This window comes from Leucopleurus acutus (assembly GCF_964270905.1).
Source record: "Leucopleurus acutus genome assembly, chromosome: 18".
Lineage (NCBI taxonomy): Eukaryota > Metazoa > Chordata > Mammalia > Artiodactyla > Delphinidae > Leucopleurus > Leucopleurus acutus.
Window position 1 is genome coordinate 63,546,840 of NC_139160.1, and position 17,663 is coordinate 63,564,502.

At 43.1% G+C, this 17,663-nt stretch overlaps 1 protein-coding gene across 2 annotated transcripts in view; it reads left to right on the plus strand.

Annotated features, from left to right (window-relative positions):
- The window catches only part of GPC6 (glypican 6), a gene marked incomplete at its 3' end in the record, with an annotated part of 1,078,508 nt that overhangs the window by 1,051,090 nt on the left and 9,755 nt on the right, over positions 1–17,663 (plus strand). For both annotated transcript variants that reach the window (XM_082859519.1, XM_082859520.1), the window contains one exon: positions 10,574–10,710. In XM_082859519.1, the coding sequence (XP_082715645.1) occupies positions 10,574–10,710 (137 nt within the window). The remainder of the gene's footprint in view (positions 1–10,573; positions 10,711–17,663) is intronic.

Consider the following 17,663-nt stretch of genomic DNA (forward strand, 5'->3'; position numbering starts at 1 on the left):
ATATGTTTAATGTCCTTGGCAAGTAATGTGAAAATCACCAATCCACAATAGGGAGAATGTGTCACGTGGTAACAGATAAGAACGTGTTGTTGAATTCCCTGGGAACATCTGAGAAAGCCCAGAACGCAAGGCTGCTTTTAGATTGTCTTGTGACCCAAGCCCTCAGCAGAGCGCTGGGTGACAGTGTCGTGTAGCCAAAGTCTGCTTTGGGTTCACTGATAAACTGCATGTAACAGGACCCTGCTGTGTTATCCCCAAGACCTATTTAGAAGCTTCCAGAAAGAACAGGTGTCACAAGTGATTTCTGCAAGCATTCCAGAACCTACCAAATCATTACACGATAGACAGGGACAATCTGGGACCTGAAAAATAACACCAAAGAGTTTCACAGACTCAGAACAAATGGAAAATGAATGTTCTCGTGAATAGGATGCTAAAAGCCGTATCAGAAGAATGGACTTGAGCTCAAGCTTCAACATAAATCGAACAAGTAGATTAAGCACATCATGTGTCTTCAGCCTCCTCGTTGAGCTAAATGGCATCAGTAACCCCACTTCCTTAAGAATATTAGGAAGATTGTATTCACAGATATTTGGCCCCATTAGAGAAATTAGCATTCCCTCTGAGACGTTGGAACTTTAAATACTCTACTCCAGATCATGTGGATGTATTGTCAAGTGAGGAGTCATGAACACGTGCGTGCAGACCATCGTTTGAGCACCGGAGGTGGACGCACGGCTTGAGTTCCAATACAGGTTGACACCACGAGTTGAATGACTTGGTGCTATAAGAAAAGAGCATTCTTCTCTAGAGTAAAGCTGGATGAGGTCACCATCTCTGAAACCGGATTATTAGACGCTCAGGTTGAAAAAATGGTATCATGTACCATTTTTTAATAAAGGCTGCCTTTATTTCTTGAAACAGATTGTTTTCCAAAGCTAACAAATGACGTGCAGCCTATAAAATATTCACGTTTTTTTTCACCCCCTCAACTTGTATTATTTAGTGTACAGCCCTTTAAATATTTACCATGTTTCTTCTAAAGATACGGTATATATTATTTACATCCAGTTACGTTATGTTTCCATACAGATGACATAGGTACACTGGGATCTTTCTGAAGTTGTGAGCAGATAGGGCATCCAGCCAGGTACACACCACAGGTATCCAGTGAAGTGAATTCTGGTCCCAACATGATTGAGGGAAGACAGCAGGGGGTCGTCTGACAGTTCACATCTCACACTTCACAGGCAAGATCCAGAGGATAGAAAAGGTCCAAGGTAGATGGGCCTCAGGTAGTAGATAGACAGCCACGGGCAAAGCCTCTTGGAAGAGATCAAATATGCCCCATCAAAGAATCCATACAGAACCAAAGGTAATAACAAAGTTCGAAAACACTCCCAATCAAAACTTAACAGGTCACTTGCTTAGAAAACCAAAGGGAAGTTACTGGAAACGTTATGTCTCTATAAGGATTGTAAAGGCTGTCTAAGATGGGATTCATTCTATTTTAGTTAAATTCTCATGGTTTTTTCCCCCAAGCCCAGATTGCCTCTGAGATCTCCAAGGTTCTTCCATCTCACCTGTGTAAATTACACCTGGAATGTAAATGACTCCTCTAGGCAGGAGGCTAGAATCCTACTTAGAGGATTGGAGGTATCATCTGACATCTCCCTCTGGCTCCGCGGTAATCAGGTCAGGGGAAAGCACTTTTTTTGAGAAAGTCTGACAGAATGTGCCCATGTCTTCCTTCCTCTCCAAAGGAAAGTCCAAAAGGCAGCTGCTGACAGATAGTCCATCGTTTTTGAAATCTTACTTCCCTTAGCAGATAATTGGCAATGCTGTACATGTATTTATTCATTGAACAAATATTTCTTAAAAACCCAGGACATACACAGCGCTGTTTAGCAAATCTCCACCGTGGAGCAGATATTCCCCTGGAGTCGGGAAAGCACAGATGCTCCTTAGCAAAAGGAGGAGCTAAAGACCAGAGTGGTGGCTAAAAGCGATGACTTGTGCGTGGATAAAATCAGCCCATCGTTGGAGGCGAAAACTTGGGAGGACGTGATACATTTTTTGCTTTTCTCCCTCCGGATAGAAATGACTAATTACCCAGCTTCCTAATAGTCCCCATGGCAGAGTTCAGCAGCCACCAAAAAGCAAATATCGGCAAAGCTTTATTTGCTTGGGAGGGAACGGTTTTCCCCAGAAAGGAAATTTCAGGACAAATTGATGGCAGTGCCCCCAGAGCCCTTTGCTTACCCATGACTATCCTATTTGCTCTGTGTCTGTTTACCCGCCTCTAGCCAGGGATGCTAGGAACCCTTCAAGAGCGATAACTATGTACCAGCCATGTTTGTATCCCCAAGGGGTAGCAGAAAACCTGACTTATAGAAGACATATACGAAGTGTTTAATAGATGAATGCTAGCAACAAAAGCCTTTTTTCGTATTTAACCAATGTATTGGAACTTTTTCTAAATTATAATACACTTCCCTATCTCATTAAACTGATTTCACTAAATGTTTTTGCTTGCCAAGTCAGTGATTCAAAATATATCGCGTCGGTCCCTGTGCTATAGACAAGCAGCTCCAATTTTTTTTGATCTCATATTTCTATCAGCAAAATATCAGAATCATAGACACCCAGTATATTTATAACTATTTATGCATAAATTATATATAAGCACTGCTGAACTAATATACTCTGTACCTTGTGAGATGTATGCAAAAAATAGAAACTTTGGAAGAGTGAGATAAAATACAGAACCTTTATTATTTTGACTCTGTAATGTTGCAGATGTATCAAGAGTGAGGGAAGTATCATACCCGCCATTTTACCGTTGTTCACTTGTGCTTGCACTGTTTGAAAAGAAAGAAATCCGAAGTTACTTCGCAAAAGTCATTTTAAGTCACTGGTCCATTTAATAAATTAGTTAAAACTACATAATCTAGCCCATAAATGCATTTAACCAGCACTTATGAACTGGGATAGATTTCAATACCCCGGGAGCCAGCTAACGAGGGGAGGGGAAGGTGCCATTTCAAGCCTTTTCCCAATGTCTCGTCTCACTCTTCCCGTGGGATAATTGAGAAATGGCCACTGCTACAAGGACCGATTGAAGGCACATCGATCGGTAGATAGATGAAATATTAGGAAGGCTTAATTCCCCTTATGTTTTTATATTTAAGAAATAGAAATAGAAGTTCTAATGTTTTTGTCTTCAATCACATCGAATCATCTTACCCACCCCTAAGGACATGCGCATCACCCCACCACCAAACCGATACACACAAGTTGGAGACCATAGCTATAGGTAACATCCTTATCAAGCCTAGTGGTTAAGAGTAACAATCCTGGGGCTTCCCTGGTGGCGCAGTGGTTGAGAGTCCGCCTGCCGATGCAGGGGACACGGGTTTGTGCCCCGGTCTGGGAAGATCCCACATGCCGCGGAGCGGCTGGGCCCGTGAGCCATGGCCGCTGAGCCTGCGCGTCCGGAGCCTGTGCTCCGCAACGGGAGAGGCCACAACGGTGAGAGGCCCGCCTACTGCAAAAAAGAAAAAAAAAAAAAAAAAGAGTAACAATTCTGAAGTCTCCATTTGAATTTGTATTTCATCTCTGCCATTTACTAGATGTGTCGCCTTTTTTTTCACTTCTCTAAACCCCCATTTCCCGGTTGCAAGCAGGGAGTCATACTTTAGCACAGAGCTGTGAAGATCGAATGTAAGTGCCTGAGCTCAGTGAAAGCTCCCAGTTAGCCCTCAGTTGTTTTGAGTCAGTTACTGCCCTAGGCTGAATGCAGCAATGCTCTTAAACACCATGTGCCCTGACAATAAAGTCTTATTTCTTTTCCCAACTTTCTGTTATTTTTTAACTTTTTCAAATGACACCGAAACGGTTGGAAAAATAATAAAGTTAACATCCATGTATTCTTTGTGTAGATTCAATCATGTCTGACTTGCTACTTTCAAGTAAGTCTAAGACAAAATAACACTTTGTCTCAGAATACCTCCTTGTGAATCTTCTAAAAGCAAGGATAGTCTCCTACACAACCACAATACCATGATTACACTTAAGAATATTAACAGGAATTCAGTAACATCATCTACTACCTATATTATATTCAAAATTCCTCAGTTATCTCCAAACTCTCTCTTAACCCTCAGTACCCACCTCCAGGTGCAGGATTCAGTGAATGTCTTCACATAGCATTTGGTTGTTATGCTTTTAGAGTTTTGTTTTGTTTTTATTTTCATTTACAACAATCTTCCTTTCTTTTTCTCCCTCTTCTTTTCAAGAGTCAAGGCCAATTGTCTTATATACTATCCCACACACTGGATGTGTCTGATCATTTATTTATGGTGTTACTTAGTTTATACCTCTATCCCTAATATTTCCTGTAAACTGGAAGTTGTTAATTCAGAAGCCTGATAAGATTCAGGTTAACTATTTGGGGCAAGGTTACTTCTTAACTGAAGTTATCAGACGACATGTTTGGACGCTCCTTCTTCATGCTCTTTGTTTTCGCTAATCCCTTTGTTTTCAGCAACCCCCTCCACTTAGTCAGCTGCCTCGCTCTTTTATGTAATTGTACAATTCTGTAGGGTGGGTATGAAAATGGTACCACTGTGTTTCTATAGTCAAGTATTCAGGACCGTTGACAGGCTTTAAACTGAGAGTGTCTGCCTTTACTGAGGCCAGTCGTTGAAATGGTCAGAAATCAGAATCAAGCCCCGATAAGTTCTCTGAAGAGGGCTCACGTTTTCCCTGTGGATCCCAACAGTATCTATTTGGATCATATTCCTATAGCATAACAGAAATTGTTGTTTAACTTTCACAATCTGTCAATAGCATAGATGAGAAATATTTAGTACACAGGTATTACTAATAGTACAGTACTCCTAATGTGACACTGGACAAATGGTAAATAGAATTTGCAAGTATTGGAGAGAGTTAATCTCTCCTAAAATCGCTCATTTGGGAAGCAGGGAAAAGAAGTTGTAAATTCCACATCTGATCCCAGGTCTTTGCTCCCATCAAGTTTGTATTATTAATGAATTAAGGCTCACTCTCACTGTCCGTAATATATTTCTACCAAGAATGCTTGCTAACGTAAAACTTAGCACACTATCGTGTACACTTAAGTCTCCAGGAAGAAAAAAAAACAACTCAGATCTAGAGCTACAGCAAAGGAAGTTACATTATTATTCAAAAAGAAAAAGAAGAGAAAATGAAAATATACTTCTAAACGGTTTGAGAATTGAAAAACTTTATTGATACCAGAAAACAAAGTGCAATCATTCAGCTAGTCTTTAGAATCAAAGGCATATTCCTCTCCAGTGGCTAATAGTGTCCATTTTCTTCAGCTGTCTGCCTCCCCACCCCAGCCTGGAAGTGAATTGGTTGATGTTTTCGTGCAGAATGTTAAAACAGCGTTTGCATCTCTCACTGCGCCTTTGCCGTTATCGCCTTCAGTTGCACAATGAAAATGCCTGGCTTCTGAAATGCAAGAGTGAAAGTGACCTGATTATAAAATGTGATGTAGTGAACGGTCAGAAGGGACCCTCACCCCTCACTAAGCCAGATACAACTCCTGGGAGGACCCTCAGCACCTCCCCACCCTTTTGAGATAAGAGCCCACAGTGTGTGACACCCCCCAACTATTTTGTGCTAGCCATAAGGTCTATGACTTTGTAATATACTAGGGCAATGAAACCCATTTTCTCAACCAACATTTATTGAACACCTACTGTGTGCTGAGTCCTGCGTGTCTAACTCATCTCGGTTTGCCCGGGACTTTCCGGTTTGGGGCTGAAAATTCAGTGTCCTAGATTCTCCTATGTCCCGGGCAAAATGGGGTAGTTGGTCACCCAGCCCTTTCTAAGCACTGAGGATAAAGACAAATTAGAACCCTGTCCCAGCCCTCAAGATGCATGTGTTCTAAGAGAGAGTCAGAAAAGTAAGCCAATTATAAGGGATCGGAGCGATCAGTTCTCAGAATCATGAACAGGGCCCCCTGTGGAACACAGAAAGTTCCATCCAAATTTAACCAGGGGGCCAGAGGCTGCACCATGAAAGATGCAATACTTGAGTTTGATTTAAAGAAAGAGCAGCATCATATACGCTGTTCAATTTGGCAAATATTAAAAGAGGAGATATCTGTGGGATGTCATGCAATTTTACTTTCTCTGTCTCAAAATATATATATTTGGTTCAGATTCCCCCAGCATAAAGGTGGGGTTTCTATATGAAAAAAGGCAGACAGGCGAAGGCTCATTCTTGGTGTATTTATTATGAGACAGAATAAAGCTTACAGTATTTCCATCCGGAAGCTGGTGATCATTGTCTGGACTAGCGATGGATATGTAACACCTATTTCTGCCTCTGGGGGTTGTGTTTAGAACAGTGAGGATGAGTGGCCTAAGCAGGTGGTCCAGGTTAGAGGTTAGAGACGTTGAAGTGACACCCTGCCGGACAAATCAGATGTGAAGGATTTTATTTTGGACACGTTTTATTTTTTTTTTTAATTCAAACTTACTGAAAAATTGCAATTTTTGAAAAAATTTTATGCCTCCATCTAGATTCACCAGTTATTAAAATTTTCTTAAATTTGCTTTCTCACCCTCTCTTGCTCTATACATCTGTGTGTTTTTATTCTTATTATTATTCTTGAACCATTCTAGAATAAGTTGTGGAAATCGTAACTCTTTAGTTCTAAATACTCCAGTGTGTATCTCCTAAGAACATGACATTCTCCTGGGTTATCACAATAGGAGTTCGTGTTCAGGAAATTTAACACTGATACAATATTATCTGATACAGAGTCAGTGTTCAAACTTTGCCAACTAGCTCAATAATATCCTTCCTGGCAATTATTTTTCCAATCTAGTGCCCAGTCCAGAACCTTCCACTGCATTTGGACGTCATGTCTCTTATTCTTCTTAATCTAGACGAACTCTTCAGCTTTTCTTTACCTTTTATGACTGACATTTTTGAGGAATACAGGCCAGTTGTTTTGTAAAACATCCCTCAGTTGGAGGTTGTCTAATGTGTCCTCATGATTGGACTCAGGTTATGAATTTTCGCTGCATAGGTGATAGGTCCTTCTTGTCCCATCACGTCAGGAGGTACCCGATATCAGTCTGTCCCGTTACTTTGATCGCTCGGTTAAGGTAGGGCCTGCCAAGTTTCTGCACCGTAGAATGTTGACAGTCGTCCTGTTGTAATAATGTCATCTGTGGGGAGTGCTTTGGGATTGTGTAAATATCCTGTTCCCCATTAAACTTTTACCCAATATTATTTTGCACTTGTACTGGTTTGCTAGGGCTGTGTAACCACCAACTGGGTGGCTTACAACAATAGAAATTTAATTTCTCACAGTCTGGAGGCTGGAAGTCTGAGATCCAAGTGTCAGTAGGGCTGTTTCCTTCTGAGGCTGTGAGGGAGAATCTGTCCCAGGCCTGTCCCCTGGCTTCCGGTGGCTTGCTGGCCATCTCTGGTGTTCCTTGGCTTGTGTAGGCATCACCCCAAGCTCTACCTTCATCTTCACGTGATGTCCTCCCTGTGTGTGTGTGTGTGTGTGTCTGTGTGTGTGTGTGTCTGTGTGTGTGTCTGTGTGTGTCTGTGGCTAAATCTCCCCTTTTAGTAAGGACAAAGTCATCTTGGATTAGGTCCCACCCTAATGACCCCATTTTAACTTGATCATCTGCAAAGACTCTATTTCCAAATAAGGTCAAGGTCACATTCACAGGTACTGGTGGGCAGGATCCAGCATCTTTTGGGGCGGACACAATTCAACCCACAACAGCATCTATTGACGATACTTACTGAGATCAGTCATTACTATGAGCTGGCTGCAGAACGGTGGTTTTTCTATCATGTTTTCAACATTTCTTAGTTGGTGTTTCAGGGGTTTGAAGGTTTTTGAATAACTGTTAAACAGAGAATGTCTCTCCATCTATGGCTGGATAGAAATGGCCACATATCTTTAAAACAAAAATTTTAAAAAAAAAACCATAACGATATGTACCCACAGCTGTGCTAGGAATTGTGAGCAGAAAACGACTGGCCTGTGGACCAAAGTCAGCACAAATGGGGGAAATCAGAGAGTGTAGTTTTTAAGCAACCCTAAACATTTGCTGATTGTAAGCTACTCCTTGGAAGGTCACTGTGGATTTTTTTATGCTCTGAAACAAAAGTAACATCACACTATTGAAGGATGTGTACCAGGTTCTTGTATTCAGCACTCTGGTCATCTTCAGTACTTACTGGTGAACAGATATTTCCCATGACGGAAATCTCTGTCATCATCAGAATCACAAATAAGCAAGGGCCAAAACCTGTACAGTTCTGTGTGTTCTAAAATCATGAAGCCGGAGCCTATGCCAGACGCCCCGCTACCGCTCGTAGAATTGCTCAGTAAATTCTGAATTTAGAAGAAGTACAGAAGGATAAGAGAAGCCATTGCTCCTTTCCCTCTGAGAACTGGCTGCTGTTTCTAATATAACTTTGTTTCTGAGACAACCATCTAGTTAGAAAAAGATTTCTATGGATAAGATATTATTCATCTTTCTTGTATCAATATTCAAAATTCAGCAATCAGAAAATTTTTCATCAGGGGCTCCCCTGGTGGCGCAGTGGTTGAGAGTCCGCCTGCCAATGCAGGGGACGCGGGTTCGTGCCCCGGTCCGGGAGGATCCCACATGCCCTGGAGCGGCTGGGCCCATGAGCCATGGCCGCTGAGCCTGCGCGTCCGGAGCCTGTGCTCCGCAATGGGAGAGGCCACAACAGTGAGAGGCCCACGTACCGCAAAAAAAAAAAAAAAAGAAAATTTGTCAACAGGAGAGGAGGACTGTGATAAAAACCTAGCCCTCAGCATGTTTCGTCCCCATTTTTCAGAAGTGACATTTCACATATAGGTGCCAAAAGTGAATTGGGGTGGGAAGAACAGAAACCTTTGGAATTTATGGTTATTACAGAAATTGTAGAAATTATGATCTGACTGTCTGACCAGAAAAGAATCTTGTATCACCTCCTAAAGAATCATGGGCTTTTTTCAATTAAAAAAAGCAGCAATACACACACACACACACACACACACACACACACACACACACAAAACTGTACAATTCTGGAACTACCAAGAAATATGACTAGGGACAACATGAAAGATCAGAGATCTTTTATTTCTTTGTGTTTCCTCTTAAACCTCACAACAGATCTTTGGGATTTTTTCTCACATCTGTACTCCATCCACAGTAAACAAAGAATACTTTGTTTCCAAAAGCCACTGATTACAAGTGTCAGTGGTCCTCCCTTCTAGGATGCTGTATAACTTTTCTAGGGCTGTCGTGATGAGGTGTGGGCAGCTTAAACCACAGAAATTTATTGTCCCACAGTTCTGGAGGCTAGAAGTCCAAAATCAATGTGTCAGCAGGATTGGTTGATTCTGAGGGCTGTGAGGAAAGGATTTTTTCCAGGTTTCTCTCCTTGGCCTGTAGATGAATGTTTTCTTCCTGTGTCTCTTCACATTGTCTTACCTCTATACATATCTCTGTGTACAAATTTCCCCTTTTATAAGGACACCAGTCATATTGGATTAGGGCCACTCTAATGACCTCATTTTAACTTCCTTACCTCTGTAAAGACCCCATCTCCAAATAAGGTCTTATTCTTGAAGTACTGAGGGTTAGGGCTTCAGCATACAAATGTTAGGGGGACATAATTCAACCTATAACAGAGGCATTTCAACCATCCACAGATTTTCCCAATGTTCATGTAGACAGAATAGGAAATAAGGGTGGTGACTGCATGAAACTAGGTTCTAATTATGGAGCTAAAATTGTACTGAATCTCTCTCTCTACCTTTTCCACAGACGAAAAGTCAGTGCTGAGACTGAAAGCACTAAAGATGCTGGTACTAAGCTCCTCCCGGCCATCCACCCACAGGGCTGTGGATTTTACACTTGCTTGTATTTGTAATGACGCTTCCCTCTGCTGCTAGAGATTTTTAAGTGGATTTGGGTTGCTGTTCAGCGTCCAAGAGTGTGCTGTGTGGGCTTGTCACTTGGTCAAGTGCAGGGGTTACCAGCAGCTGAGTTAGTGACAATACTCATTTCTTGCAGAAACAAGTAGGCCTTTGGGGAAAGTGCTGTATCTCTTCGTGCATCCTTTAGGTGCATTTATCTGACATCCAGGCATATGAATCCTAAAGAATATATTGAGGGTGTTTGCAATAGAGAACACCTATCTCTCCCAGCTGGAGAGGGACCTGAAGCCAGCTGAGATGCTTCAGAAGTTTTTACTTCAAAGGATGGGAGGACAGAAAAGATGGAAAACCAGGAGCCAATTACCTGAGAGCTCTCTGCTGGAATCTAGAGGGAGATGGAGAAAGGAAGAAGTGAGGCTTTCCTGGGCAACAAATCCCGCAGGATGATGTCTCTCTTAAAGCTGATGGAGAGTCTGTGCTAGTCCTGTGGCAGACTCTCTAACCTTCCCCTCAGTTGCATCCTTGTGTAGAAACGGACGACGCCTGGGGAGAATGTTCACTGTCTTTCCTTGCTTTCTTGATCAGGTCACAGACATAAAAGAGAAACTGAAGCTCTCTAAAAAGGTCTGGTCAGCATTGCCCTACACCATCTGCAAGGACGAGAGTGTGACGGCGGGCACGTCCAACGAAGAGGAATGTTGGAACGGGCACAGCAAAGCCAGGTGAGGGCGGCTCGCTATTCTTATGGATGGGGCGTTGCACATCTAGCCCTGGAAGGCTCTCCTGGCACAGCGCTGCAGACCTGTTTATGCAAAAAGCAATGGAGGGTGGAGGGACAAGTCGTCACTTAGCGACAGCTGTTCAGAGTGACAGGTTTGATGGGCACCTGGGAGCGCTTACTCTCAAGGTGCCATTAAGCATGGAATCTTTGTTCTGAATGCCTCGCCTCTGGATGAGGACAGAGGGATGGGGACAGATGCCAGGCTACGGATATCCTGAGACCACAAAGAGCTTTTTATGTTCACTTACTGACTTTAAGATAGCAGAGCTATTTTTATCCATAGTTAAATTTGCACAGCTGACTGGTTTTTTTCCATCACACGTTAAACAGGAAGTGAACATTCAACTGTAATTTTTTTCACCCTTGGAGAAAAAAAAATATTGAAGTCTCATTGAAACGGTTAGGGAAAAAGAAAATGACAGACAGACAACCAGGAAAGCGTTCTCACAGGTTCTGTGCCTTGAAAAGTCCTATTGGAATCTCCTGGTGAGAGATGGCTCTGTTCTTATCCTCTGCTCTGCCGTCCATTGCTACTGCCACTTGGTATGGAATTTCTGAATTTCTTGATTCAGCTCAGAAATGGGCTTGGCCTGAGTTTTCATAGGGTGGAGAAGTTGGACGGGAGAACTGGCTGGGAGTTGGCAGGCCAGGCAGCCCCCAGGAGAGGAGTCCGCCTGAGCCCTCCTCAGTGGGGATGCAGGTGGGCAGAGCAGCCGGTAAACTGCACTCAAGGAATCTTTGGGGATCAGCCAGCAGGTGGAGAACCTAAGAGTGGGGACTGTCCTGCGGCGTTATTGGGCGGTTTCAAGCATATGAAGTAGCTGTGATGAAAAGGGAACAAGAAGATTCATAGGTATTAAGTTCAGAAGAAGCTGCAGAAGGAAGGGGTACAAGTGAGGTGCTCCCTGGGTGTAACTTCTTACACTGCTGAGTTGCATTTTTTAGCATCTATTGGTAATGAGATTATTAGCCGTACTAGAGAGAGCTTAGCAAGATGAAAACAAGACAGCTGTAGAAAAAACTGTAATCATTTCAAGTTACCCCCAAATATCAATGTGCAAATCTCAGATCATGAGAGTCCAAGAGGCTATTCATGGTATCAACAACATTCCCCTCAAAAATGCTTAGTAATTTATCAGTGTCCGACCTTTTAGGAAGGAGACCTTGGGCCAGCAAATTCAGCTGTGAATTAACAGCTTCTAATGTGTCTTTTCCTAATGACTGTACAAAAAGACACTGTAAAGGATGACCAGGTGGCCTAATGGATGAAGTGGTTGATTTTCCGAGCTGCTCTGTTGCCCATCTGTGTTTACCTTTTAGCCTTGGCTAAAACAGCAGCTGTGTTTTCAACTACATTCCCGTGGATAGTTACACAGGTTACTGGATATTAGCGCATATGCAGTGTCTTACAAAAGGAAATATAAAAAAAGGCTTTGGGCAGGGACTGGGGAGCGGACTACATTCCATCAAGAAAATGAATGGGGAAGATAAAGACCATTGAAGTTAGAGCAAAAAGAGGCTGTCAGCCAAGTTCCTCACTGTGTCAGGAACCGAGACAGGGTAAAACATTAGTCTAAGGTTTGCCGACTAACAAGGGTGAAAGCGGAAATCGCCCAAACCCTAGAGCGTATTCTTTTCACTTTAATACCCTGACTCTAGAGCAAATGACAGATAAATACTGTCCTCCCCAGGTTAGAAGAAGAAATGAAACAGAGTCTTCGCTCCGTAAAAGATTTAGTGGGTCTACATTCGGTTCATTCAGTTCATCAGCAATGTTATTAAGCACTCCCTCAACCCAGGCACTGTGCAAGGCTCTGTCAATTAAGTACTATGTGATGGCAGTGGTGTCTGTCGACACATGAAAAGGCACAGTGGCTTGAGAGAAGACAGTGGATTTTGGAACTTTAAACACCCTCCTGTTGGACTGTGGGTTGGGAAAGGACCACATAGGTGGAGACACACCTGGATCAGTACTCAGGGACCAGATTTGAAGTTTATCCTGAGGTCTGTGGGAAGCCATTGGAGGATTTTATGTGGGCGAGGGAAATCATCAAACTTAATGCGATAAAATCATTTGCATGAATATTCCAGAATTTAACCCAGTGTATTATTAAAAAGATAATGCTGTCAAATATTTGTGACTCAAATTATATTTCCATTGAAAAATTACAATTTCAAGGGTTTTTAGTACCTTTCTTTTTATTTATTCTACTGGAATTGAATCTTAATATTATAACTTTATTTATTTATCTATTATTTTTGGCTGCATTGGGTCTTCGTTGTGGTGCGCGGGCTTCTCATTGCGGTGGCTTCTCTTGTGGAGCACGGGCTCTAGGCGCGCAGGCTTCAGTAGTTGTGGCACGCGGGGCTCAGTAGTTGTGGCTCGGGGGCTCTAGAGCGCAGACTCAGTAGTTGTGGCGCACAGGCTTAGTTGCTCCGGGGCACGTGAGCTCTTCCTGGACCAGGGCTCGAACCCATGTCCCCTGCATTGGCAGGTGGATTCCCAACCACTGCACCACCAGGGAAGCCCTATAACTTTATATTTAATAACACTGTAAGTAGATAACCAATAAAGATTTGTTAGATTAAATTTAATTGAAGCTTTCTTCTCATCCAAATATTAATTGATCGAGGAACACACATGAGAAGTTTTCATAAAAAAAAAATTCCACTGAACTATTTTGCAAGTTAAAAAATCCATTTGTAACGCAAGGCAACCTATTTTTTCCCTATTTTTGCAGTACGGCCTTTCAGATGATAGGCCTTCTTAAATGTTTAGGAATACTTGTGAAAAAGAAAGAAAGGTTATTCTTGTCACCCTGTGAAATAAAAGAACCAGAACCTTTATTTTAAAACAAAAAAATCTATCAAGTGTTTAGAGATCTGGAACAGCGATGTCTATTAGCATTGATAGAGATTGTCTGGCGTTTTAAAACTCGAGGCTGTTTTAAAACAGGGATGAGGCTGCCAGTCACTCAGACATTTCTTCCTTTCTTTGTATTTTATCCATCTGATTCCTTCAGCCAGTCTTTGCAGCCCTTTTGTCCTATCTAAGTATTTGCTCCGACTTGCCTGCCGTTATTCATATCTCTCCTGATTGTTTTCTGCGTGCAGCTCCAAGCTCTCTACCATACTTCCTTGATTCAGAAGCATGCCCATTTCACATGCTAACATTTCTGAAATCAAAATGACTCCTACAGTGGACATGTCCCTTTACTCCAGTATGTATTACTTTCCCAAATAGGTGTTTGTTAGTAAATGAATATCACCCGTTGAAATTAATGATGACTTGAAACAAAACAGGATGCACACAGATGTGGCTGCTGTGGTAACCACAGGGTGAAAGCTTCTGTGTTGAGATGATAGTCAAGGGTATGTGAGTAATCGTCCCCCCAGAACAGAAACCCACCTTCATCCCCTGCTCCCACCTTTGCCCGTCTCTGGCAGGTCTCACTCTGCTTCAGTAGCGGAGCAGGTCTGGAAACAGGACGGTGAGGTAGAAGGAAGAGACTGTGCCCTCTGAGGGGAGGAAATTGTGGGTGCACCGATGACCCTGTCAGCACGTAAATCTGCATTTGACAACAAGACCAGGTGGTCAGCAGAGGCCCTTTCCTGCTTCTCCTTCCCTTGCCAACCACTGGGACAATTTAAAGACCAGTGCAATAATGTCTGTGAGAATACGTGGTAAACTCTAAAGCAATGCTTCTCAAGTGTACAGGCTAAAATCTGGGCGATCTTGTTAAAAATGCGGACTCTGATGCAGGAAGTCTGCGGTGGGCCTGAGATTCTGCATTTCTAGCAAGCTTGCAGGAGATGCAGATGTTGCAGGTCCAGGGACCGCAGTTTGAGTAGCGAGGCTCTAAGGCAGAGTTGCCAGATTTAGCACGTTAAAAACAGCAGACACCAAGTGGAACACACTTACACTCAAAAAAGGATTCATTGTTTATCTGAAATTCAGATTTCACTGGCTGTCCTGTATTTTATCTGCCAGCCCTACTTTAAGTTCCTATTAATATGTAAGATGTTCCCTTTTTCAGTTCAGGTGCAAGCCTCAGGGAGCATGTTACAATGTGCTGTTTTCTCTTTGCCTCCAAGGAAACCCTGGATGTTTCCCTTAATGGGGTTTTTCTTATATGAAAACCAACAACAGCAACTGGGTTGGGCAGGTCACGTGGTTCATTTGTAACATCACCCACTAAAGATAGCCAGAGCCCAGGCCAGGTTGAAGTCATCTCAACAATGAATTGCTTAAGCTTCACAAGTGCATCAAGAGGGAATTTTAAGTTGGAAATGCAGCACAGCCTTCATGAGACAGGATATTGTCCACACAAACCTCTGGTCTCTAATGAGATGCCTTTGTGGGCCAAGGATGGATCCGGTCATTACTGGATTCAATTAGTGTCTTAGCTCAGCCTGCTATAACAAAAATACCGTAGACTGGGAGGCTTAAACAGAAATTTCTTTTCTCACAGTCTGGAGGCTAGAAGTCAACAGGGTTGGGTTCTGGTGAGAGCCCTCTTCTGACCTTGTGGATGGCCGTTTTCTTTCTGTGCCCTCACATGGCAGAGAGAGAGGGCTCTGGTCTCTTCTTATAAGGGCTCTAATCCCATCATAGGGGCTCCACCTTCACGACCTCATCTAAACCTAATTACCTCCCCACTACCCCACCTCCGAGTACCATCACATTGAGGGTTAGGGCTTCAACCTATGGCTCTCGGCGGGACACAAAGATTCCGTCTATAGCAGATAATACTCACATCCACATCCTACTTTATCAGAATAGCTAATGAAGAATTCAGGCCAGTGTCTGTCACTCAAGAAAAGCAGCCTCAGGTGCATCGTCCATGACCAACAGGAAAGTAAGATGGCAAGTGGAACTTCTCCTCCTTCCATCTCTCACTTACCTAAGCAACGTCTGAGGGAGAAATGAGACTCAGAAACACTCGGACTTAACTCAGGCAAACAGAAGGTGAAAGGAAGCTAAGAAGTAAGGGAGGAAAATCAAGAATCATCTAGACAGCCAAAGGGAAAAAAAAGTAAAGAGTCGTGGGACAGGTTACAATCCCAGGGTGAACCTAGAGCCCCTTGGAGGACATCTGAGTCATCTGTCACCCCTGAGAAGGGCGTTCCGGGCAGCCGGTGACCGGAATGAGCTGCCTGCACAGGAGCTAGAGAATGATCTGATGGCAGCAGGCGAGCATAGGCTCAGAAGGAAAGAAAACTTTATATGATTAGCATGTAGAGGGTAAAGCACTGTCAGGCAGCAGCAGCAGAAAAACTAAAGCCCTTGGGATGTTCACACAGGCTCTTACCTTTTTGCTCCTAGAGAAGCAGAGTCTTGCTTCTGAGGACGTAACCGTGTTGAATTACATCATCTGTAACTTCCTTGAGGATTGTGTTCTCTTTATGGGGATCCTTTCTCTAAGCTCATAAGAGTTAAAAGGGAAAGGGGAGTATGGCAGTCGATGGGATGGGGCAGGAGAAGTGCAATGAAAGCCAGTCTGAGGCAAGTCCCTGTAGCACATGGATCTCATGATAGAACATACACGAATCTCAGTGTCTTCAGGATTTCTTTAGTCTGTTATATCCAGGCTCTTCCTTCTCCCCCATAAAACTGGTAAAACAGCTTTCTGCTTCTCTGCTCCTTGTTAACTAGTGTTTAGCCACCACTGTGTCCTTTCTTTAAGATGCTTTCTAGAAGGAGCCCATCAAGATGCCAGCTGAGAGACAAGGATTAATTGGATCCATTGGAAACGTAGCTTTTGCTGGGAGCCTCTGCTGTCTTTTAAGTCACCTGATCCTCACAGAAATAACTGTGTACCCCAAGGAAATCCTTCCTGAGGCCAGGAGGTAAATACAATAAGTTGTAAGAAATAGGAAATGTAGAAAAATCTAGAAAATAGGTCAGTCGCTCTCAACAGCCACTGAGTAGATTGACTAAGCAAAGAAACTAGGAAGTCATGAGTGGGTACATTTGAGCAGCTGGCAGAGGGGCAAAATGGTGCGTGGTGATGAGAAATCTGTCAGAGACAGTGACGTGACAGATCTGGCGGGACATTACTGTCTTAGTCTGATTGTGGGGTATGTCCCAAAGCACTCCAGCTGCATTTGAGAGATCTGTAAAATTTTTGATGTATAACCAGCCAGACAAACACCTGGGGAAAGTGGGAAGTCTGTCTGGGAAGAAAACTGGCAACTGTCCAAGCTGACATTGCTGAAAGCCCACTTCCCTTCTCTGGGATGCTTAGGAGGGAAGACCCCACGAAGGCTGACTGTCCTGGGGGAGAGGGACGCTGCGTGCACCTCCTGGAAGTGATGAAAAGTGTGGCTACAGATGGGAGGAAAGAGGCATGTTGCTGTCGACAGCTCGGCAGCCCTGAGGACTGGCTCGTGGGTCTTCTTTCCCACCCGCCCTGGAGTTTGCTGACTCCAATTCTACCAGGAAAGGATGGTTTGGGCAGCTCCTGCCAACGAGCTCAGAACCCACGTCAAAGAATTTACCTTCTGTTCACTAGCACAACCAACGAGCTGTGTGTCCTCCAAGAGTTCCAAACCATTTCATGACACGCATCTTCCAGATGGGAAGAAAGCCACAGTAAATCATTCTTCTGTCCATGAATCCAGGCTTTAAAACTCAGAATTCTGCCGCCGTCAGCCCTCCTAAGAAACGAGTTTGGCGTTTGAGGGAGCCCTGTTCACAACCTAATTTTATAAGAATGCATTGCAATTGCATAGTGTGTTATATTTGTCAAGCATTTTCATAAACTTTCACTTAATATGGCAGCTTATGAAACAAATAAGGTAAGAATTATCCATATAAATATAAAAATAATTATATAAGCGATATAATTCTATATACTACTATATATATATATATATATATAGTAGCTAAGT